We start from the raw sequence: 26489 nt of genomic DNA, 5'->3' as shown, positions 1-26489 counted from the left end.
AATCCATTGACAGCACGTCGACCCCGGTATACCACATCGATCCAATTCACTCTATTCCTTTCCCGCCTTTCACCCTCCTGCATGTTCAGGCCTCGATCACTCAAAATCTTTTTCACTCTATCTTTCCACCTCCAATTTGGTCTCCCACTTCTCCTGGTTCCCTCCACCTCCGACACATATATCCTCTTGGTCAATCTTTCCTCACTCATTCTCTTCATGTGCCCAAACCATTTCAAAACACCCTCTTCTGCACTCTCAACCACACTCTTTTTATTTCCACACATCTCTCTTACCCTTACATTACTTACTCAATCAAACCACTTCACACCACATATTGTCCTCAAACATATATATATTGATATATATATTGGGGGGTCAGTAACCATCAGAATATAGATAAATGTATATTAATGGAAGTTTTAACATGATTGCTTGATGATATGTGATATAAGTATTATGTTGACATCCTGTACACCTGGAATTGATGTAGCCTAGATATTTATTCATTTAATAATCTCACTGCACACTTACCTTAGAGTATTAGGGTACTTATATGTTTGTTTCATGGTTGAGGTGTGATTGGAGCCCAATATATCATGGTTGTTGGGAGTTCGACACCCAAATGTTTCTTGGCTTAGGGATGATTGGGACTCAAATGTTTCATGGCTGAGGGGAATTAGGTACTCAAATCTTCCATGGCTGAAGGGTGATTAGCAGCCAAATGTTTCATGGCTGAGGGGTGATTAGCAGCCAAATGTTTCATGGCCGAGGGGAATTGGGCGCTCAAATATGTCATGGCTGATGGATGATTGGGAGCCAAGTGTGTCATGGCTGAGGGGAATTGGGCGCTCAAATGTTTCATGACCAAGGGATGATTGGCACCCATATGTTTCACGAGTAAGGGAAATTGTGTGCTCAATTGTTTCATGGCTGAGGGATGATTGTTAGCCAAATGTTTCATGGCTGAGAGATGAGTAATACCCAAATGTTTCATGGCTGAGGGATGATTGGCACCCAAATATTTCATGGCTGAAGGATGACTGGCACCCTATATGTATCATGGCTGTGGGGAGTTTGGCACCCAAATGTTTTATGGCTGAGGGATGATTGGCACCCAAATGTTTCATGAGTAGGGATATTGGTCACACAAATGTTTCGTGCTGTGGGGATGATTGGTACCCAAATATTCCATGGCTAAGGGGTGATTATACCCAAATAATTCATGGTAGAGAGGAGTTCAGCACCCATATGTTTCATGAGAGGGATGGTTGGCATCTAAATGTTTCATGACTGAGGGATGATTGGCACCCAAATGTTTCATGGCTGTGGGTAGTTGGGCACCCAAATGTTTCACGATTGAGGGGCATTGGGTGCTCAAAGGGATGATTGGCACCCAAGTGTTTCATGGCTTAGGGAATTGGACTCGTAAGTTTCATGGCTGGGGGATGATTGACATCCAAATGTTTCCTGGCTGAAGGATGAATAGTACCCAGATGTTTCTTGGCTGAGGGATGATCGTTGCTAAAATATTTCGTAGTCAAGGGGAGCTCAACACCCAAATGTTTCATGGCTGAGGGATGGTTGGCACCCCAATTGCCCCATGATTGAGGGATGATTTGCACCCTAAATGTATCATGGCTGTTGGGAGCTTGGCACACAAATGTTTCATGGCTGTTGGGAGCTTGGCACACAAATGTTTCATGGCTGAGGTTTGATTGGCACCCAAATATTTCATGGCTTTAGGTTTGATTGGTACCCAAATGTTTCATGGCTGAGGGGAATTGGGCTCTCAAGTGTTTCATGGCTGAGGGATGATTGGCAGCCTAATGTTTCATGGCTGAAGGATAATTGGTACCCAAATGTTTCATGGCTGAGGGGTGATTGACAGCCAAGTGTTTCATAGCTGAAGGATGATTGGTACCCAAATGTTTCATGCCCGAAGGATGTTTGGTACCAATGTTTCATGGCTAAGAGGGGGGTGGCACCCAAATATTTCATGGCTGAGGGATGATTGGCTCTCAAATGTTTCTTGACTGAGGGATGATTGGCACCCTAGTGTTTCATTGCTGGGGGATGATTGGTACCCAAATGTTCCATGGCTGAGGGGTGATTGTACCCAAATGTTTCATGGCTGAGAGGAGTTTGGCACCCAAATGTTTCATTGCTTAGGGGATGATTGGCACCCAGATGTTTTATGGCTGAGGGATGATTGGCACCAAAAGTTTCATGGCTGAGTTGTGCTTGCAAATGTTTCATTGCTTGGGGATGATTGGTACCCAAATGTACCTCAGCTGAGGGGTGATAGATCCTAAATGCTTCATGGCTGAGAGGAGTTTGGCACCCAAATGTTTCACTGCTGGGAGGTGATTGATACCCAGTTGTTTCATGGCTGAGGGATGATTGGCACCCAAATGTTTTATTGCTGAGGGATGATTGGCACCAAATGATTTGTGGCTGAAGGATGATTGGTACCCAAATATTGGCTGAAGGATGATTGGTACCCAAATGCTTCATGGCTAAGGGGGGTTTGGCACCCAAATATGTCATGGCTTAGGGATGATTGGCTCTCAAATGTTTCTTGCCTGAGGGGTGATTGGCACCCTAGTGTTTCATTGCTGGGGGATGATTGGCTCCCAGATGTATCATGGCTGAGGGATGATTGGCACCAAAACTTTCATGGCTGAGAGGAGGTGGATACCCAAATGCTTCATTGCTTGGGGATTGGTACCCAAATGTAACTCGGCTGAGGGGTGATTGTTCCCAAATGTTTCGTGACTTAGAGGAGTTCGGCACCCAAATGTCTCACTGCTGGGAGATGATTGGTACTCAATTATTTCATGGCTGAGGGATGATTGGCACCCAAATTTTTCATGGCTGAGGGGAGTTGGGCACCCAAATGTTTTCATTGCTAGGGGATGATTGGCACCAAATGTTTTATGGCTGAGGGGAGTTGGGCACCCAAATGTTTCATTGCTGGGGATGATTGGCACCCAAATGGTCCATGGCTGAGGGGTGATATTACTCAAATGTTTCATGGCTGAGAGGAGTTCAGCACCCAAATTTTGTATTGCTGGGAGGTGATTGGCTCTCAAATGTATCATGGCTGTGGGATCATTGGCACCCAAATGTTTCATGGCTGAGGGATGATTGGTACCCAAATATTTCGTTGCTGGAGGATGATTGGTACCCAAATGTTTCATAGCAGAAGGGTGATTGTACGCATATGTTTCATGGCTGAGGGGAGTTCAGCACCCAAATGTTTCACTGCTGGTGGATGATTGGCACCCAAATGTTTTATGGCTGAGGGATGATTAGCACCCAAATGTTGCATGGCTGAGGGGAGTTGGGCACCCAAATGTTTCATTGTTGAGGATGATTGGTACCCAAATGTTTCATGAATGAGAGGAGTTCAGCACCCAATATTTTACAGCTGAAGGATGATTGATACCCAAATGTTTCATGACTAAGGGGGGCTTGGCATCCAAGGATGATTGTATCCAAGTGTTTCATGGCAGAGAGGAGTTCAGCACCCAAATGCTCCATGGCTGAGGGATGATTGGCACCTAGATGATTCATGGCTGAGGGATGATTGGCACCTGAATGTTTTGTAACTGTGGGATGATTGGCACCCAAAATGTTTCATGTCTGAGGGATGATTGGTACCCAAATGTTTAATGGCTGAGGGGATATGGCACTCAAATGTCTCATGGCTATGGGATGATTAGCATCCAAATATTTGATGGCTAAGGGATTGGCACCCAATATTTTTCATGGTAGAGGGATGATTGGCACCCAAATGTTTCATGGCGAGGGGAGCCAAGGGGAATTTGGCCCTCAAATGTCTCATGGCGAGGGGGTGAATGTTAAGTAAATTTTTCATGGTTGAGAAGCTTTTAACACCCAAGTTTTTGCAGGCATTTATTATAATGTTTGTGTGATGCTGAGTTTGATAAATTGTTTTTTACTGTGGGAGAGATTTTATGTCCTGCTGAGAGAACTGCACACTTGATAGCCATTATTTTGGTATATTGATATATGAATTTAATATGTTTGTAGTTTCAGGATTGTTATTGTGATTATAGGTGAAAGTCCTGGTTTTACATTTCAGATTTTTTTTTGTGCATAGTAAGAAGGCATGGTACTTTTCATTACCAGTATACCTGGTACTTAAGAATAATTATTAATGAAGTAAGAATGTGGGACTACTCAAGTAGCCATCTAGATTTTTGTAATAAAGTTGCTGCATTACATGATTGCTATGTGGTTGTTGGCAATGCAGGTTTGGACAGTTTTGATCATTGTTTCTTTTGTGAAACCTTGAAGCTTTGGCCAAAACTGTCTACCCTCTTATGTCTTTCCCAGTAAATATGATGTGGCATCAAGATTGGTTTTCACCTTTCACCCTTCTGCATGTTCAGGCCCTGGTCCCTGAAATCTTTCTTTCTTTATCCTTCCACCTCCAAAATCTTTTTTCGTGCCATCCTTCTATCTCCAGTTTTGTATCTCCATTCTCCTTGTCCACTTTCACTTCAGACACATCTGTCCCCAATGCCAACTTCTTTGCTCCTTTTATGGTCTAACTATTTCCGCACTCACTCTTTAGCGCTCTTAACCATAAAGTGTTTACCACCACATAATGTGCTCAAACATTTCATTTCCAATGCTTGCACCCCTTCGTACATTCTCATCTTTCCTGCATCCCTCACATCCATACAACAGTGTATGTTCAGGGTGATAGTGTGTGATGAAGGCTTAACATTCTTAGTATTACATCCCTTTAATTCTTCTCTTTCTGTGGATACTCCTTATTTTTGTGCTTCTTAGTCTTCTTTCCCTGTTTACTCCTTATTTTTATACTCCTTGTATTCTTTTCTTTTCCTGTATACTATTCCTTGTTTAATTGTGATCATGGTTTATCATCTAAACAACCAGTCCTATTTGCTCTTTGCCTTCCATCTGGTGACCAGAATGCCACCTTTATACACTTTTTAACTTTTGTTTTTACTGTTTGCAGAAAAATGTTTGTGGGTGGATTGTCATGGGAGACAACTCAAGAGTCTCTGCAGCGGTACTTTGGCCAATATGGGGAGGTGATAGATTGCGTGGTGATGAAGAACAGTGAGACTGGCAGGTCTCGTGGTTTTGGCTTCGTCACTTTTGCTGATCCCAACAAAGTTGAATCTGTTTTGAAGAGTGGACCTCATGAACTTGATGGACGTACCGTAAGTTAAATTGTCAAAGTTGAAGTAGATCTGGAACAAGATAAAAGTTGTAATAATGTTTCCCATAAGGCTTTCTTCATAAGGGATTGTTCATATTATAAACATACAAATGAAGGTATCAGATTTTAGAAAGGGTAATTACACGTCAAAATAGGAATTCATAAAGCACTTGATGTCATTTCAGGGACTTTCCATTCTTAATATGGAATTGATGGATAATGCAATCAGCTTCTCCGTTTCCACGATTACATACAAGTTTGAAATGTGGTTATGGTTACATAGGTGTTGTGAATTTGATAATGATAAAAAGTCACTTGGATACAAGTTTGAAATGTAGTTATGGATACATAGGTGTCGCAAATTTGATAATGATAAAAAGTCAGTGCCGTTCTTCCTGTAGGAACTTTGCATGAGCGAAAATCTCAGAAAATGGAACACTAACAAGGATGAAAAATAAGCAAATAGTATTTATTATTTTCTTTTGCTTTGTCGCTGTCTCCCGCATTTGCGAGGTAGCGCAAGGAAACAGACAAAAGAAATGGCCCAACCCACCCCCATACACATGTATATACGTACACGTCCACACACGCAAATATACATACCTATACATCTCGATGTACACATATATATACACACAGACATATTGGAAAGGATCACAATTTTGCGCGTGATCAAGATATTCCTGAGTCCAGGGGGAAAATGAAACACGAAAAGTTCCCAAGTGCACTTTCGTGTAATAATCACATCATCAGGGGAGACACAAGAGAGGAATATAACAGTCAGTTGATATACATCGAAGAGACGAAGCTAGGATGCCATTTGGTAAACATGTGATTGTCCAAAACATGTTTTGGACAATCACATGTTTACCAAATGGCGTCCTAGCTTCGTCTCTTCGATGTATATCGACTGACTGTTATATTCCTCTCGTGTCTCCCCTGATGATGTGATTATTACACGAAAGTGCACTTGGGAACTTTTCGCGTTTCATTTTCCCCGTGGACTCATAGGAACACAGACATATACAGATATACACATGTACATAATTCATACTGTCTGCTTTATTTATTCCCATCGCCACCTCGCCACACATGGAATAACATCCCCCTCCCCCCTCATGTGTGCGAGGTAGCGCTAGGAAAAGACAACAAAGGCCCCATTCATTCACACTCAGTCTCTAGCTGTCATGTAATAATGCCCGAAACCACAGCTCCCTTTTTACATCGAGGCCCCACAGAACTTTCCATGGTTTACCCCAGACGCTTTACATGCCCTGATTCAATCCATTGACAGCACGTCGACCCCGGTATACCACATTGATCCAATTCACTCTATTCCTTGCCCGCCTTTCACCCTCCTGCATGTTCAGGCCCCGATCACTCAAAATCTTTTTCACTCCATCTTTCCACCTCCAATTTGGTCTCCCACTTCTCGTTCCCTCCACCTCCGACACATATATCCTCTTGGTCAACCTTTCCTCACTCTTTCTCTCCATGTGCCCAAGCCATTTCAAAACACCCTCTTCTGCTCTTTCAACCACACAGTTTTTATTTCCACACATCTCTCTTACCCTTACATTACTTACTCTATCAAACCACCTCACACCACATATTGTCCTCAAACATCTCATTTCCAGCACATCCACCCTCCTGCGCACAACTCTATCCATAGCCACGCCTCGCAACCATACAACATTGTTGGAACCACTGTTCCTTCAAACATACCCATTTTTGCTTTCGGAGATAATGTTCTCGACTTCCAAACATTCTTGATCCACTCCCAGATATCTGAAACACTTTACTTCCTCCAGTTTTTCTCCATTCAAACTTACCTCCCAATTGACTTGACCCTCAACCCTACTGTACCTAATAACCTTGATCTTATTCACATTTATAGTAATGATTGTGAATTCATGGAATTGTTGAAGAAGGTGAAGCTCAGAGTAACTTGTGGTTGTTATAGCTGACCATGGGTGAGAAAAGAGTGGATGGAGTGAGTGTGCTTGGGAAAGAGACTTGTGAAGTGAAGATATACCAGAAGAGATTGAGTGAAGGATGGTGAAAAGTGGATAAATGTTGGCTGAGGTGGCACAGGCAACTGAAGCCCTAATCAAGGTTGTAGATAGGGAGCTGTGGTTTTGGTGCATTACACATGACAGCTAGAGACTGAGTGTGAATGAATGTGGCCTTTTATGTCTGTTTTCTTGGCGCTACCTCGCTGAAGCAGGGAGTAGTGATGCTGTTTCCTCTGAGGCGGGGTAGTGCCAGGAATGGATGAAGGCAATCAATAATGAATGTGTTCATTTATGTGTGTGTGTGTCTTGATATGTATATGTGCATGTATGGGCATTTATGAGTGTATATTAGTAGATGGGCCATTCTTAGTCTGTTTCCTGGTGCTCCCTTGCTGACGCAGGAAAATGGTGACCAAATATATAAATGTGTTATGTATATTTATGTATATGTGCATGTATGAGCATTTTATTTATTTGTTATACATAATTGCTGTTTCCTGGGTCAGTGAGGTAGTGTCAGGAAAAAGACAAAGAATGGCCCTTCCACTCATTTACACATATACATAAATGCCAACATAAGCACATATACATACATGTACATATCAACATTTACATACACATGCACAGACACTGCATACTTACACATGTACATATTCATACTTGCTTGCCTTCTTCCATTCCTTTCGCTACCCCGCCCCACAGAAAAACAGCATAGCTATCTCCTGCTACAGCGAGGTAACGCCAGGCATACAGACAAAAAGGCCTCATTCGTTCACACTCAGTCTCTAGCTGTCATGTGTAATGTACTGAAACCACATCTCCCTATCCACATCCAGGCCCAACAGGCCTTTCCATGGTTTACCCCAGACGCTTCACATGCCCTGGGTCAGTCCATTGACAACACATTGAACCCGGTATACCACATCGTTCCAATTCACTCTATTCCTTGCAAGCTGCTCACCCTCATGTATGTTCAGGCCCTGATCGCTCAAAATATTTTTCACTCCATCCTTTCACCTCCAATTTGACACATATATATCCTCTATGTCAATCTTTCCTCACTCATTCTCTCTATGTGACCAGACCATTTCAATGCAACCTCTTCTGCTTTCTCAACCACACTATTTTTATTTGCACACATCTCTCTAACCCTTTCAATACTTATTAGATTGAACTACCTCACACCACACATTGTCCTCAAACATTTCATTTCCAACACATCCACCATCTTCCTCCGCACAACCCTATCTATAGCCCACACCTTACAACCATATAGCATTGTTGGAACCACTGTGCCTTCAAACATACCCATTTTTGCTCTCCGATATAACGTTCTCACCTTTCACACATTCTTCAGTGCTCCTAGAACCTTCACCCCCTCCTCCACCCTGTGACTCACTTTTTCTTCCATTGTTCCTTCTGCTCCTAAATTCACTCCTAGATATCTAAAACACTTCACTTCCTCCAGTTTTTCTCCATTTAAACTTACCTTCCAGTTGACTTGACCCTCAACCCTACTGAACCTAATATATTAACCTTGCTCTTTTTCACATCTACTCTCAACTTTCTTCTTTCACACACACTACCAAACTCAGTCACCATTTTCTGTAGTTTCTCACTTGAATCAGCCACCAGTGCTGTATCGTCAGCGAACAACAACAGACTCACTTCCCAAGCATTACCCGCGTGTTGTAGAAGGTAGCTAAAGTGGAATGGGAGTGGGGGAATAGAAACCCTTCCCCTCCTTGTATTTTAACTTTCTAAAAGACGAAACAGAAGGAGTCGTGTGGTGAGTGCTCATGCTTTTTGAAGGTTTAAATTAGGGTGTCTAAATGTGTGTAGATGCAACCAAGGTGAGAAAAAAGGAGAGATATGTAGTGTGTTTGAGGAAAGGAACCTGGATGTTTTGGCTCTGAGTGAAATGAAGCTTAAGGGTAAAGGAAGAGTGGTTTGGGACTGTCTTGGGAGTAAAGTCAGGGGTTGGTGAGAGGACAAGAGCAAAGGAAGGAGTAGCACTACTCCTGAAGCAGGTGTGGGAGTAGATTGATATGGGTAAACCGGAAAGTGGATGGAGAGAGATTGGAGCTTATGCACCTGGTCATGAGAAGAAAGATTATGAAAGGCAAGTGTTTTGGGAGCAGCTGAATGAGTGTGTTGGCAGCTTTGATGCACGAGACTGGGTTATAGTGATGAGTGATTTGAATGCAAAGGTGAGTAATGTGGCAGTTGAGGGTATAATTGGTGTACATGGGATGTTGATTGTTGTAAATGGAAATGTTGAAGAGCTTGTAGATTTGTGTGCTGAAAAAGGACTGGTGATTTGGAATACCTGTTTTAAAAAGAGATATACTTAAGTATACGTATGTAAGGAGAGATGGCCAGAGAGCATTATTGGATTACGTGTTAATTGATAAGCCCGTGAGAGAGAGACTTTTGGATGTTGATGTGCTGAGAGGGGCAACTGGAGGGATGTCTGATCATTATCTTGTGGAGGCGAAGGTGAAGATTTGAAGAGGTGTTCAGAAAAGAAGAAGAGAGAATGTTGGGGTGAAGAGAGTGGTGAGAGTAATTGAGCTTGGAAAGGAGACTTGTGTGAGGAAGGACCAGGACAGATTGAGTGTAAATTGGAAAAAGTTGAGAACAAGTGACGTAAGGGGAGTGGAGGAGGAATGGGATGTATTTAGGGATGCGGTGATGGTTTGTGCAGAAGATGCTTGTGGCATGAGAAAGGTGAGAGGTGGTCAGATTAGAAAGGGTAGTGAGTGGTGGGATGAAGTAAGAGTATTAGTGAAAGAGAAGATAGAGGCACTTGGACGATTTTTGTAGGGAAGTAGCGCGAATGACTGGGAGATGTATAAAAGAAAGAGGCATGAGGTCAACAGAAAGGTGCAAGAGGTAAAAAGAGGGCAAATGAGAGTTGGGGTGAGAGAGTATCATTAGATTTTAGGGAGAATAAAAAGATGTTTTGGAAGGAGGTAAATAAAGTGTGTAAGGCAAGAGAACAAATGGGAACATTGGTAAAGGGGGCAAATGGGGAGGTAATAACAAGTAATGGTGAAGTGAGGAGATGAGTGAAAATTTTGAAGGTTTATTATTAAATATGTTTGATGTTAGAGTGGTAGATATAGGGTGTTTTGGTCGAGGTGGTGTGCAAAGTGAGAGGGTCAAGGAGAATGGTTTGGTGATGAGAGAAGAGATGATGAAAACATTGTGGAAGATGAAAGCCAGCAAGGTGGTGGATTTGGATGGTATTGCAGTGGAACTAATTAAAAACGGTGGTGACTGTGTTGTTGACTGGTAAGGATATTCAGTGTATGTATGGTTCGTGGTGAAGTGCGTGGGGATTGATGGAATGCTTGCATAATGCCATTGTACAAAGGCAGATGGGATAAAGGTGAATGTTCAAATTACAGAGTTATAAGTTTGTTGAGTATTCCTGGGAAATTATACGGGAGGGTATTGATTGAGAGGGTAAAAGCATTAACAGAACATCAGATTGGGGAAGAGCAGTGTGGTTTCAGAAGTGGTAGAGGATGTGTGGATCAAGTGTTTGCTTTGAAGAATGTATGTGAGAAATACTTAGAAAAACATGGATTTGTATGTAGCATTTATGGATCTAGAGAATGAGTTGATAAATAGAGATACTTTGTTGAAGGTATTAAGAGTATATGGTGGGGGAGGTAAGTTGCTTGAAGCAGTGAAAACTTTTTATCATAGATGTAAGGCATGTGTATGAGTAGGAAGAGAGGAAAGTGTTTGGTTCCCAGTGAATGTTGGTTTGCTGCAGGGATGTGAGATGTTTTCATGGTTCTTTAATTTGTTTATGACTGGGTTTGTGAGGTAGGTGAATGCAAGAGTTTTGGAGAGGGGCAAGTATGCAGTCTGTTGTGGATTAGAGGGCTTGGGAGGTGAGTCAGTTGTTTGCTGATGATACGGTGCTGGGGGCTGATTCGGGTGAAAAACTGCAGACGCTGGTGACTGAGTTTGGTACAGTGTGTGAAAGAAGAAATCTGAGAGTAAACGTGAATAATAGCAAGGTTATTACATTCAGTAGGGTTGAGGAACAAGTGAATTGGGAGCTAAGTTTGAGTGTAGAGAAACTGGAGGAAGTGAAGTGTCTTAGATATCTGGGAGTAGATTTAGCAGCAGATGGAACCATGGAAGCGGAAGTGAGTCAGAGGGTGGGGAGGGGGCAAAGGTTCTGGGAGCGTTGAAGGCGAGAACGTTATCTCGTAGGGCAAAAATGGGTATGTTTGAAGGAATAGTGGTTCCAACAATGTTATATGATCGGTATGTTTGAAGGAATAGTGGTTCCAACAATGTTATATGGTTGCAAGGCATGGGCTATAGATAGGGTTGTGTGGAGGAGGGTAGATGTGTCAGAAATGAGAAGTTTGAAGACAATATGTGGTGTGAGGTGGTTTGATTAAGTAATGAAAAGGTAAGAGAGATTTGTGGTAATAAAGAGTATGGTGGAGAGAGCAGAAGTGGGTGTATTGAGATGGTTTGGTCACATGGAGAGAATGAGTGAGGAAAGATTGACAAAGAAGATGTATTTGTGAGGTGTAGGGAACAAGAAGTTGGAGACCAAATTGGAGGTGGAAGGATGGAATGAAAATGATCTTGAGCTATTAGGGCCTGAACATACAGGAGGGTGAAAGGCTTGCAAGGAATAGAGTGAATTGGGACGATGTGGTATACTGGGGTCAGTATGCCGTCAGTGGATTGAACCAGGGCACGTGAAGTGTCTTGGGTAAACCATGGAAAGATTTGTGGGGCCTGGATCTGGAAAGAGAGCTGCGGTTTCGGTGCATTACACATGACAGCTAGAGACTGAGTGTGAACGAATGTGGCCTGTGGTGTCTTTCCTAGTGCTACCTCACGTGGGCGGTGGGAGGGGGTGCCATTTCATGTGTCGTGGGGTGGCGACGGGAGTGGATGAAGGCAACAAGTGTGGATGTGTACATGTGTATATAGGTATATGTTTGTGTATGTATATGTTTGTATATGTTGAGGTGTATGTATATACATGTGTATGTGGGAGGGTTGGGTCATTCTTCTTTTCTTGCACTACCTCACTAAGGTGGAGGACATTACTTACCCGATCAAACCACCTCACACCACATATTGTTTTCAAACATCTCATTTCCAACACATCCACCCTCCTCTGCACAGCCCTATCGATAGCCCATGCCTTGCAACCATATGACACTGTTGGAACCACTATTCCTTCAAACATACCCATTTTTGTTCCGAGATAACATTCTCGCCTTCCACACATTTTTTAACACTCCTTGATCCTTCACCCCCTCCCTCACCCTGCAACTCCCTTCCGCTTCCATGGCTCCATCCGCAGCCGAATCCACTCCTTGAAATCTATAACACCCCACCTCCCCCAGTTTTTCTCCACTCAAACCCACCTCCCACCCAACCTGTCCCTCAACCCAACTGAACCCAACATCCCTGCTCCTATCCACACCCATTCCCAGCTTTCCTCTTTCACACAAACCCACTTACTAGCTTCTGCAGTTTCTCACCCAAACCAGACACCAGCACTGTATCATCAGCGAACAACAACTGACTCACCTCCCAGTCCCCCCGCCCACAACAGACTGCATACTTGCCCCTTTCCTCAAAACTCCTCCATTCGCTTCCCTAACAACGCCATCCACAAACAAATCAAACAACCATGGAGAGATCACGCACCCCCTCTGCAAACTGACATTCTTCAGGAACCAATCACTTTCCCTTCCTCCCACTTCCACACACACCCATCATCCTCGATAAAAAGTTTTCACTGCCTCTAGCAACTTACCTCTCATCAAATGGTGTCCTAGTTATGTCTCTTCGATATATATCAACTGACTGTTATATGTCGTTCTTGTATCTCCCCTGATAATGTGATTATTATACGAAAGTGCACGCTAAGAATAAATGTGAATAAGAGCAGGGTTATTAGGGTTTTGTAGGATTGAGACAAGTTATTGGAAGGTAAGTTTGAAAGGAGAAAAACTGGAGGAAGTGAAGTGTTTTAGATATCTGGGAGTGGATTTAGCAGTGGATGGAACCATGGAAGTGGAAATGAGTCATTGGGTGGGGGAGGGTGTTAAGATTCTGGGAGTATTGGAGAATGTGTGGAAGGCGAAAACGTTATCTCGGAGAGCAAAAGTAGGTATGTTTGAATGAATAGTGGTTCCAACAATGTTATATGGTTGCAAGGCGTGGGCTATATATAGATAGAGATGTGGAGGAGGGTGGATGTGCTGGAAATGAAATGTTTGAGGACAATATGTGGTGTGAGGTGGTTTGATCGAGTAAGTAATGAAAGGGAAAAAGAGATGTGTGGTAACAAAAAGAGTGTGGTTGAGAGAGCAGAAGAGGGTGTTTTGAAATGGTTTGGTCACATGGAGAGAATGAGTGAGGAAAGATTGACCAAGAGGATATATGTGTCAGATGTGGAGGGAATGAGGAGAAGTGGGAGACCAAATTGGAGGTGGAAAGATGGAGTGGAAAAGATTTTGAGTGATTGGGGCCTGAACATGCAGGAGAGTGAAAGGCGTGCAAGGAATAGAGTGAATTAGAACGATGTGGTATACAGGGTTGACGTGCTGTCAATGGATTGAACCAGGGCATGTGAAGTGTCTAGGGTAAACCATGGAAAGTTGTGTGGGGCCTGGATGTGCAAAGGGAGCTGTGATTTCGGTGCATTATTACAAGACAGCTAGAGACTGAGTGTGAACAAATGTGGCCTTTGTCGTCTTTTCCTAGTACTACCTCGCACACATGAGGGGGAAGGGGGTTTTTATTTCATGTGTGGCGAGGTGCGATGGGAATGAATAAAGGCAGACAGTATGAATTATGTACATGTGTATATATGTGTATGCGTGTGTGTATGTATATATGTGTACGTTGAGATGTATAGGTATGTATATTTGCGTGTGTGGACGTGTATTTATATACATGTGTATGTGGATGGGTTGGGCCATTCTTTCATCTGTTTCCTTGTGCTACCTCGCTGATGGGGGAAACAGTGACAAAACAAAAGTAAAGAATAATAGAATAAAAATACTTTATATGTTTATTATACTTAGTCGCTGTCTCCCACATTAGTGAGGTAGCGCATGGAAACAGATAAATGTACCAACCAACCACATACACATGCTTATACGTAAATGCCCACACACGCACATATACATACCTATACATTTTAATGTATACATACATTTACATAGACATATACATATATACACATGTACATATTCATACTTGCTGCCTTCATCCATTTCCGTCGTCACCCCACCCCACACGAAATAGCATCCCCTCCACCCTCCAGCGAGGTAGCACCAGGAACAGACGAAAAAGACCACATTCGTTCGCAATCATTCTCTAACTGTCATGTCTAGTACATATATATTTCATACTTGATCGTTGTTTCCCCTCATTAGGTTAATACTTTTGACTTCTAATTATCTGCACCAGCTCAGGTTTTCTATATATTTAGCAGCAAATGAGGTCCACAGTAAGGTTATTACCCTGCATGGCAAATATGGCTTTGTGCAGGATGAGAAGCTCTAAATTTTTTGAATTAGTATGAAAAGCCCCTCATTAGTTTGCAGAATTTGCTATTTCATAGCTATTGATATAAAACTACATGAATAAAGGAATATTCTACATATTAGAATTTTTTGTTAGTTTTTTAATTATGTAGTAGTGATTACTCTTATAATGCTTGATAACAAAATATATGTGCATTCCACTTCGAAAAGAACTCTGGAAGACTTGAAAAGGAATCTAAAGATTGTTGATACAGGGGAAAGTGCAGTACACCATTTGTATCCAGTTTCCACAAAGTATGACTCAAAATTTATAAATAATTGCAGAAAATACTTTAAGGTTATTAGGTACAGTAGGGTTGAGGGTCAAGTCAATTGGGAGGTGAGTTTGAATGGAGAAAAACTGGAGGAAGTGAAGTGTTTTAGATATCTGGGAGTGGATCTGGCAGCGGATGGAACCATGGAAGCGGAAGTGGATCATAGGGTGGGGGAGGGGGCGAAAATTCTGGGGGCCTTGAAGAATGTGTGGAAGTCGAGAACATTATCTCGGAAAGCAAAGATGGGTATGTTTGAAGGAATAGTGGTTCCAACAATGTTGTATGGTTGCGAGGCGTGGGCTATGGATAGAGTTGTGTGCAGGAGGATGGATGTGCTGGAAATGAGATGTTTGAGGACAATGTGTGGTGTGAGGTGGTTTGATCGAGTGAGTAACGTAAGGGTAAGAGAGATGTGTGGAAATAAAAAGAGCGTGGTTGAGAGAGCAGAAGAGGGTGTTTTGAAGTGGTTTGGGCACATGGAGAGGATGAGTGAGGAAAGATTGACCAAGAGGATATATGTGTCTGAGGTGGAGGGAGCAAGGAGAAGAGGGAGACCAAATTGGAGGTGGAAAGATGGAGTGAAAAAGATTTTGTGTGATCGGGGCCTGAACATTCAGGAGGGTGAAAGGAGGGCAAGGAATAGAGTGAATTGGAGCGATGTGGTATACCGGGGTTGACGTGCTGTCAGTGGATTGAATCAAGGCATGTGAAGCATCTGGGGTAAACCATGGAAAGCTGTGTAGGTATGTATATTTGCGTGTGTGGACATGTGTATATACATGTGTATGGGGGGGGGGTTGGGCCATTTCTTTCGTCTGTTTCCTTGCGCTACCTTGCAAACGCGGGAGACAGCGACAAAGTATAAAAAAAAAAAAAAAATCTCCTTCCTCATTAGTTTTTCAATTGCAGGGTTTGAGTGTCTGATTGATGTGGTTAAGGAGTTGTTCAGGTTGTTTGGATTTTCTTGAGACCTCTTGTTCATTATCCAGCTTCCTCCATGGTGATTTTCCCTTTGAAAGGATTTTCTACAGTGAGGATGGTGTCATACCTCTCTTCCATGTGGGGTTGCTCCTTTCTTGCTGACTACCGTTATATTACCTGGTGATCAAGTGTAAATGAATGTGTGTATATGAGTGGATGGGTCATTCTTTCTTTGTCTGTTTCCTGGCGCTACCTTGCTGATGTGGGAAACGGCAATCAAGTCGAGCAGGAGGTGCTCGTCCTCTTATAAGGCTCAAGTTGGGGGTGTCTGAATGCATGTGGATGTAACCAAGATGAGAAAAAAGGAGAGGTAGGTAATACGGTTGAGGAAAGAAACATGGATGTTCTGGCTCTGAGTGAAACAAAGCTCAAGGTAAAGGAGAGGAATGTTTTGGAAAAGTCTTGAGAGTAAAGTCAGGGGTTGGTGAGAGGACAAGAGCCAAGGAAGGAGTAGCTCTACTCCTGAAGCAGGAGTTGTGGGAGTGTGTGGTAGAGTGTAAGAAAGTAAATTCTAGAGGTGGGTAGAACTGAAAGTGGATGGAGAGAGAGGGATGATTATTGATGCTTATTCTCCTGTCATGAGAAGAAAGATGTGAGTCAAATGTTTTGGGAGCAACTGTGTGAGTGTCAGCAGCTTTGGTGCACAAGACCAGGTATTAGTGATGGGTGATTTAAATGCGAAGGTGAGTAATGTGGCAGTTGAGGGTATACTTGGTGTACTTAGGGTATTCAGTGTTGTGAATGGAAATGGTGGAAAGCTTATGGATTTGTGTGCTGAAAAAAGTACTAGTGATTGGGAATACCTGGTTTAAAGATAGAGATATACATACGAATACGTATGTAAGTAGGAGAGATGGTCAAAGAGCATTATTGTATTGTGTTAATTGATAGGCATGTTACAGAGAGACTTGGATGTAAATGAATACGTATGTGAATAGGAGAGATGTCAAAGGGCATTATTGGATTACATGTTAATTGATAGGCATACAAAAGAGACATTTGGATGTTAATGTGCTGATGGGCAGTTGGAGGGATGTCAGACCACTATCTTGTGGAGGTGAAGGGGAAGGTTTGTAGAGGTTTTCTAAAATGAAGGGAGAAGAGAGTGGTGAGAGTAAGTGAGCTTGAAAAGGGAGACTTGTGTGAGGAAGTACCAGGAGAGATTGAGTGTAGAATGGCAAAAGGTGAAAGCAAATGACTTGAGGAGAGTGGGTGAGGAATGGGAAGAAATTAGGGAAGCAATGATGGCATGTGCAAAAGATGTATGCGGCATGAGGAAGGTGGGAGCTGGAGAGACTAGAAAGGGTAGTGAGTGATGGGATGAAGAAGTAAAGTTGTTAGTGAAAGAGAAAAGAGGCATGTGGATGATACTAGGAAGGAATGCAAATGATTGGGAGATGTATAAAAGAAAGTGGCAGGAGGTCAAGAGGAAGGTGTAAGGGTTGAAAAAGAGAGCAAATGAGAGTTGGGATTAGAGAATGTCATTGAATTTTAGGGAGAATTAAAAGATGTTTTGGAAGGAGGTAAATAATGTGTGTAAGATAAGAGAACAGTTGGGAACATCAGTGAAGGGGGCAAAGGGGGAAGTAATATAAGGAAGTGATGGAGTGAGTATTTTGAATGTTTATTGATTGTGTTTGATGATAGAGTGGCAGATGTAGGGTGGTTTGGTTGGGGTGGTGTGTGAAGTGAGAGGGTCAGGGAGAGTGGTTTGTTTAAGAGAGAAGAGGTAGGGAAAGCTTTGTGGAAGATGAAATCCAGCAAGGTGGTGCATTTGGATGGAATTGCTGTAGAATTTAAGAAAGTGGGTGACTGTGTTGTGTTGTTGATTGGTTGGTAAGAATATTCAGTGTATGTATGGATCATGGTGAAGTGCCTGAGGATTGGCAGAATGCATGCGTATTGCCATTGTACATAGGCAAGGGGGATGAGGAAAAAGGTGAGTGTTCAAATTATAGAGGCATATGTTTGTTAAGTATTGAGAGGAAGACCACCTATGACTTTGGCAAATAGGTTGGAAGAATACTGGAGTGAGAGAAATGGTGGAAGAATGTGTGGAATGGTGTCTGCAAGGGTGGTATGCAAGGATAGGGATCAGTAGAGACTTTTGCCATGGCCCTCCCTTGATGGAAATTCCTGGAGGGAATGGCCATAAGAGATATAGATAAATAGATAGGTAGAGCACTTTGTAACAGAGCTGTATATGGAAGGTAGAACTGAAAATGTTGATTACATTGTTTATTGTAATTTTGGTAAATTGAAGAAATGCATTGATGGAATGAGTTGCTAGTTACCAATTTTCTTGGCATAAACCTTTTGTCTAACAAAAACTACCAATTTGCTTTGCATAAACCTGAGTTTAGAGGTGATTGATTCAAGACAGATGTAACCACTCAAAAGTATCACAAACGGTGCATATACTTGCATTCCTCTTTGCCTGATTTGCTGTCATCCTTAGAGCAATCTTGTTCCCAGAACTTTTCTGATGTTTAACCAGCTCAAGAAATGAGCAATTTGAGAGGAGCATGTGATATGACAAAATAGAATGAAGAAAGAAATGTGGGTGTGTATGAGAGATGTGGTATAGCAGGGAATGCAAAGGTAATGAAGTAGGGTGGATGGAAAGAATGGAAGATGGGGAGTTTACAAGGAGAATTTATGATGGTACAATTATAAAGGAGTTGACGTGAGACAAAAACCACCAGTGACGTGGGGAAATAGAGCGAAAGAATACTGGCAGGAGAGAAATGATGGAAGAATGGAATAGTGTATGTGAGGAATGCATGAAAGGACAGGGATGTGTGGGGAATCTTTTGCTGTGGCCACCCCTTGGTGGGGTTTTCGAAGGGAATGGGCATCAGTGATATAGATAGATAGGTAGACAGACTTGCTCAGAGTTTTGAGGTTAGTGATATAATGACTGGATGATTATATTTCATTTTAGGGCTATGTATGGCTGGTCCTGTGACAGAAAGGCATTCCATGGAGGTACATTTTTCATTAGTAAGGTTATTATCAGATCATCCTCCAGCTTAATAGGACTGAGCCGAGATACTTTATTCCTTTGACTAATGTCAAATTCTAACAATTTTCTTTCAGATCGATCCTAAGGCTTGCAACCCACGCAGCATGCAGAAGCAGAAGAGGAATGGAAACTGGCCTAAGGTTTTCCTTGGAGGCCTGCCATCGAATCTTACAGAAACAGACCTTCGCAATTTCTTTTCACGTTTTGGAGGAGTTATGGAAGTAGTTATCATGTTTGATCAGGAAAAGAAGAAATCAAGAGGTGGGTTTTGAGTTTTCTCAGTCCTAAATTGGTTTTTCACCAGTTTCATATTTGAAAATAGATAAATCCTCTTACTGCATTTTAAGAGAATAGTAGGTCTTGTTATTAAAGGAAGTGTGTATAGTCAGATGTCTCAAGTCTGACAGTCTTGGGACCGATCAGGTGCTAGATTTTGTAATGTTCTAGTTTATGGGTGTTGATGTTTCCCTGGGCACCTTAAGGTGGATAAGATAAAATTGAACCTTTGGATTTTTCTTTTCCCTATAATGTGAGTTTTGTAAATTTTAAATGTTATAACTACCTAGAGAAACAGAAGAGTTTGTATGCGGCATATATGAATCTGGATAAAGCATGTGATTGGGTAGATAGAGAAGCCTTGTGGAAGTCTTCAAAATATAGATGTGGATTGAATGTTTCCAAAAACAGTGTGGAGTTTTTTTTTATCATGGATGTAAAGTGTGAGTGCAAGTGGGAAGAGAGGAGAGTGAGTGGTTCCATGCTGGGAAAGTGGTGTGGGATATCACTATGAATGTTTGATTTATTTATGGATGGGTTGGTGAGGAAGGTAAATGGAAGTCTTGGAGAAAGGGGCAAGTAATCAGTCTTTAGGAGACGAGGAGCTTGTGAAGTGGATGAGTTTTTGAGCAGATTTGAATGAGAAAATGCAGAAGTCGGTGGCTGAGTTTGAAGGAGTGTGTGAAAGGATTAAGTTGAAAGTAAATGTGGATAAAAGCAAGGTAGTCATTGGTGGGCAGCCACTGACCAGGAAGGTATATTACTGATACTCTCTGCCTGGATATCAGGAGGTTTAGTTGCAGCTGCTTAGTGAGACAGGACTTCAGTGGTTGTCAGGGTGCACTCCTCTGACCCAGGTAACTGTTATTTCTTTCTTCCTCACCCATATATGGACTGCTAGCATTCTGACCACAAACCTGAAATCTCTCCCTGTCACACATAGCACTTGGTAACACTTAACTCACAACTTGTTCTTTGTAACTCTAGATTTTCCTGCAGTGAGCTGTTCTTTGTAACTCTAGATTTTCCTGCAGTGAGCTGTATACTAACCCTGCCTTTTGGCAGAATGTTGGGAGCAATAGATAGAAGTAGCTGCTAAGTCCATTCCCAGATATCTATAACACTTCACTTCCTCCAGTTTTTCTTCATTCAAACTTATTTCCCAATTAGCTTGTCCCTCAACCCTACTGAACAAGGTTATTAGGTTCAGTAGGGTTGAGGGACAAGTTAATTGGGAGGTAAGTTTGAATGGAGAAAAATTGGAGGAAGTGAAGTGTTTTAGATATCTGGGAGTGGACTTTAACGGCAGGTGGATCAAAGTATTCACTCCATTTGCTAATCACCTGATATCTGCCTGCTACCCCCCCCTCTTATTTTTAATTTGCTTCCTTCACTGATGTTCCCATTTCTTTACTTGTTTTTCATGCACCAGTAACTTACTTCCTAAACATTTTCTTATTCTCTCTGAAGTTTGCTGATAGTCATTCACCTTAACACTTGTTTGTCCTTTTTTTTTCATCCCCTGCCACTTTCTCTTGTCCATCCCCCAATCACTCTTCCAGCTTTTGGGTGATCGAAGCCTTATCTCTTTGGGCTTCTTGTATTCTCACATACCAGCACTGCATCCCTAAATACCTCCCATTCCTATCAGCTCCTCTAGCTGCGTTACCTTGCTCCTTGTCACAAGCTTCTTTTCTAAGCTCACTTAAATTTGCCACCCTCTTTTCAACACCCCCCCCCCTTTTTATTTTATAAGCCTTCACAGATCTTTAACCCTTTCCATCATGGGCTAATGATGGATAGCCCACCGGCTGCCCCTCTCAGCACATTCACATTTAAGAGTCTTTCCTTTATTTACTTTTCAGTTAGTATGTAAACCATTAATGCTTGCTTACCATCTATAATGTCATAAGCAGATTTTTCTTTTTCTCAATGTGTGTTTCATACACTTTCTTTAAATGAATGAGTTTGACTGACATGACAGCTTGAGAATGGATGTGAGCGAATGATGCCTTCCTTCATTTGTTCCTCGCACAACCTTGCGAATGCAGGATATGTTGAACATATTTTAAAATGAAGAATTAATTTATCAAAGCAAACATCTGATCCACACATCTACCGCTCCTAAAATCTCATTGTTCCTCTTTATTGTGATGTTCTTTGCATGTCACCATTCTTCCACATAACTTGAGATACACTTGAAGAACTGATATTCCTGTATTCCAGCACTCTCCTTTGTTCCCTATACCTTTAGACAGTGCTTCTGTATTTGCATTCTGCCAATCCCTAGGCGATTCACAATGCTCTATATATACTCGAAAAATCCAGTATTCAGCAAAAGGTAAGATGCCATGCTGCTTTTTTAGGATATTGAGCAAGTGTACGTCAGTCGAGTGTAATGCTTTATGGGATGTTTTAAGGATATATGGGGTCGTGGAGTCAATTGCTGGATGGTGTGAAAACCTTCTATAAAGTAACAAGTGCATGTGTAAGAGTGGATGGAAAGATGAGCAAAATTTTTTTCATGCACGTGTGTGTGAGGCAGGGCTCTGTGCTGTTCACTTTTGCTTTTTAACATATGTATGGATGGGGTGATAGGAGAGACGAAAGCAAACTTTGGGAAAGGGTGTTGCAGAGATGGAGTGTAACAAGTGTGCAGATGATACTGTGTTGTATGACGAAAGTGAAGAGGAGTTTAGTACACCCTCTTCTCTCATTCTGTACGGCTTTGCAAAATCTGTATTTTCACTGTTTCCCTTCAAATTCCATTACTTTTTTCTTGTTTACTTGTATTTACCATCATTCACCTTCACTTAATGCATCATTACTCAGCCTTCTGCAGCTCTTCATCACTCTCAACAAAGAAAACATTTTCATTTGCATACAGGGTTGTCTTTAGCCACCATACCTCACCATCACTTTACATATCGACACCCCTTTTCCCAATGTGTGTTAAAAAGCCACAGTGACATCATCATACATCCCTGTTGCACACCTGTACATGTATACTGAAGCTTTGAATCATTGACTCGTATACATGCTTTGACTTCTAAGTAGAAGGCTTTCACACAGTTATTCCCTTAACTATTTTCCTGACATGGGACTGACAGCAAGTTAAAGAAGACAGATTGCTAAGTCATTCTCACACAGTAATGAAGCTTATTAATTGCTATATGATAATCATGTTGAGGCCTTCATTTGCTTTGTTTCTTTCTCATTACATTTGCTCAGGTTGAATTTCATTAATCATTTATAAGACTAACTGTGGAGTATGTTTACATTCCCTTTTAAGCTGATACAAACCTCCTTGCTTTTCACTTCTTTCATGACCTTTACATTATCTGCAGACGTATTCAGGTAGGAGTCCATATATTAAGGCAAGTAGTTTACATTGGTCATGAAGAGTGGTGGTCCCAGAACTGAACCCTGTGGCACTCTGCTGAAACCATTTAGTAGAAGCCACTTTAACTTGCATAATTTTTTCTCTCAGAGATAGTCTTTTGTCCATTCATGGAGTTTCCCCTTCATTCTTGCCTAGTAATCTTTTATCGATTCATGGGGTTTCCTCTTCATTCTTGCCTAGTGATCTAGCTTCTTAATCAGCCCCCATGTAACATTGTCAAATGCTTTTTTTTTTTTTCAGTCCAAACAGCTTTCGATTTTGTTTAGGGCTGAGCTCACTCTCCCATACCCAAAATCCATACTGTCATTCACTTCAGTAATTCCTCCTTAAGTGACCCACTAGCTTTCTGACAATCTTTTCCAGAAACCTTGCACACTTGTTTGAAACTGGTCTGTAGTTAACTGCTTGTTATGGTCACCATTTTTTCTTTTCTTTTCTTTCTTTTAAACTATTCGCCATTTCCCGCGTTAGCGAGGTAGCGTTAAGAACAGAGGACTGGGCCTCTGAGGGAATATTCTCACCTGGCCCCACTCTGTTCCTTCTTTTGGGGGGGGGAAAAAAAAAAACGAGAGGGGAGGATTTCCAGCCCCCCGCTCCCTCCCCTTTTAGTCGCCTTCTACGACACGCAGGGAATACGTGGGAAGTATTCTTAATCCCCTATCCCCAGGTCACCATTTTATACATAGGTATTATGTTTATCCTTGGCCCCTATCCACCCATGACAACTTGAACAGTAAATTAAAGGATTCATTGAGAATATCTGCATGTATCTTCTGCACATGTGGTGAATTTTCATCCAGACCATGAGCCTTTTATGGGTTAAGGTCTAGTATTCTCTTAGTCTTCTAAATTTTATTTCAAACTTGATTGCCATTAAATGCATCAGTGAGATAGCGCCAGGAACAAATGAGGAAAGGCTTCATCAGCTCACATCCATTCTTTATCTGTCATGTGTAATGCAGTGAAGTCACTGCTCTCAATCCACAATCAGGCTCCACAAACCTTTCCATAGTTTACCCTGGATGTTTGACATACCCTTGTTAAGTCGGTTGACAGTAAGTCAAACCAAGTGTACCACATCTTTCCCTTTCACTCTAACCCATGCAAGCCTTTCACCCTCCTTTATGTTTAAGCCTCCTGTTGCTCAAAATCATTCTCACTCCATCCTTCCATCTTGACTTTTGGTTGAATTGGGTCTCCTCATTCTTCTCATTTCCATCTCCTTTGTCAGCCTCTCCTTCCTCATTCTCTCACTTTATGGCCAAACCTTATTAGCATACCCTCTTTACTTCTCATCCACACTTTTTATATATTTTTTTTTTTTCCCGCTGTCTCCCGCGTTTGCGAGGTAGCGCAAGGAAACAGACGAAAGAAATGGCCCAACCCACCCCATACACATGTATATACATACGTCCACACACGCAATATACATACCTACACAGCTTTCCATGGTTTACCCCAGACGCTTCACATGCCTTGATTCAATCCACTGACAGCACGTCAACCCCGGTATACCACATCGCTCCAATTCACTCTATTCCTTGCCCTCCTTTCACCCTCCTGCATGTTCAGGCCCCGATCACACAAAATCTTTTTCACTCCATCTTTCCACCTCCAATTTGGTCTCCCTCTTCTCGTTCCCTCCACCTCCGACACATATATCCTCTTGGTCAATCTTTCCTCACTCATTCTCTCCATGTGACCAAACCATTTCAAAACACCCTCTTCTGCTCTCTCAACCACGCTCTTTTTATTTCCACACATCTCTCTTACCCTTACGTTACTTACTTGATCAAACCACCTCACACCACACATTGTCCTCAAACATCTCATTTCCAGCACATCCATCCTCCTGCGCACAACTCTATCCATAGTCCACGCCTCGCAACCATACAACATTGTTGGAACCACTATTCCTTCAAACATACCCATTTTTGCTTTCCGAGATAATGTTCTCGACTTCCACACATTCTTCAAGGCTCCCAGAATTTTCGCCCCCTCCCCCACCCTATGATCCACTTCTGCTTCCATGTTTCCATCCGCTGCCAGATCCACTCCCAGATATCTAAAACACTTCACTTCCTCCATTTTTTCTCCATTCAAACTCACCTCCCAATTGACTTGACCCTCAACCCTACTGTACCTAATAACCTTGCTCTTATTCACATTTACTCTTAACTTTCTTCTTTCACACACTTTACCAAACTCAGTCACCAGCTTCTGCAGTTTCTCACATGAATCAGCCACCAGCGCTGTATCATCAGCGAACAACAACTGACTCACTTCCCAAGCTCTCTCATCCCCAACAGACTTCATACTTGCCCCTCTTTCCAAAACTCTTGCATTCACCTCCCTAACAACCCCATCCATAAACAAATTAAACAACCATGGAGACATCACACACCCCTGCCGCAAACCTACATTCACTGAGAACCAATTATTTTCCTCTCTTCCTACACGTACAGATGCCTTACATCCTCGATAAAAACTTTTCACTGCTTCTAACAACTTTCCTCCCACACCATATATTCTTAATACCTTCCACAGAGCATCTCTATCAACTCTATCATATGCCTTCTCCAGATCCATAAATGCTACATACAAATCCATTTGCTTTTCTAAGTATTTCTCACATACATTCTTCAAAGCAAACACCTGATCCACACATCCTCTACCACTTCTGAAACCACACTGCTCTTCCCCAATCTGATGCTCTGTACATGCCTTCACCCTCTCAATCAATACCCTCCCATATAATTTGCCAGGAATACTCAACAAACTTATACCTCTGTAATTTGAGCACTCACTCTTATCCCCTTTGCCTTTGTACAATGGCACTATGCACGCATTTCGCCAATCCTCAGGCACCTCACCATGAGTCATACATACATTAAATAACTTTACCAACCAGTCAACAATACAGTCACCCCCTTTTTTAATAAATTCCACTGCAATACCATCCAAACCTGCTGCCTTACCGGCTTTCATCTTCCGCAAAGCTTTTACTACCTCTTCTCTGTTTATTTATTTATTATACTTGGTCAGTCTCCCACATTAGCAAGGTAGCGCAAGGAAACAGATGAAAGAATGGCCCAACCCACCCACATACACTTATATACATAAATGCCCACACCTGCACATTATTATATTATTTTGCTTTGTCGCTGTCTCCCGCGTTAGCAAGGTAGCACAAGGAAACAGACGAAAGAATGGCCCAACCCACCCACATACACATGTATGTACATACACGTCCACACACGCAAATATACATACCTATACATCTCAATGTACACATATATATATATACACACACATATATACACATGTACATAATTCATACTGTCTGCCTTTATTTATTCCCATCGCCACCTCGCCACACATGGAATAACAACCCCCTCCCCCCTCATGTGTGCGAGGTAGCTCTAGGAAAAGACAACAAAGGCCCCATTCGTTCACACTCAGTCTCTAGCTGTCATGTAATAATGCACCGAAACCACAGCTCCTTTTCCACATCCAGGCCCCACAAAACTTTCCATGGTTTACCCCAGACGCTTCACATGCCCTGGTTCAATCCATTGACAGCACGTCGACCCCGGTATACCACATCGTTCCAGTTCACTCTATTCCTTACACGCCTTTCAGCCTCCTGCATGTTCAGGCCCCGATCACTCAAAATCTGTTTCATTCCATCTTTCCAC

The 26489-nt window shown here is 42.2% G+C and overlaps 2 protein-coding genes across 8 annotated transcripts in view; both read left to right on the top strand.

The window, feature by feature from the left end:
* The window catches only part of LOC139745908 (uncharacterized), a 254640-nt gene that overhangs the window by 126625 nt on the left and 101526 nt on the right, over positions 1-26489 (top strand). The gene's annotated exons all lie outside the window — the stretch shown is intronic.
* Positions 1-26489, top strand: part of LOC139745996 (heterogeneous nuclear ribonucleoprotein 27C-like) — a 114669-nt gene that overhangs the window by 14134 nt on the left and 74046 nt on the right. For all 7 annotated transcript variants that reach the window (XM_071656765.1, XM_071656768.1, XM_071656763.1 and 4 more), the window contains exons 3-4: positions 5015-5222; positions 19187-19373. In XM_071656765.1, the coding sequence (XP_071512866.1) occupies positions 5015-5222; positions 19187-19373 (395 nt within the window). The remainder of the gene's footprint in view (positions 1-5014; positions 5223-19186; positions 19374-26489) is intronic.

The sequence above is a fragment of the Panulirus ornatus genome, chromosome 63 (assembly GCF_036320965.1).
Source record: "Panulirus ornatus isolate Po-2019 chromosome 63, ASM3632096v1, whole genome shotgun sequence".
In the NCBI taxonomy this organism is placed as follows: Eukaryota; Metazoa; Arthropoda; class Malacostraca; order Decapoda; family Palinuridae; genus Panulirus; species Panulirus ornatus.
This window is presented reverse-complemented; position numbering and strand designations above follow the sequence as displayed.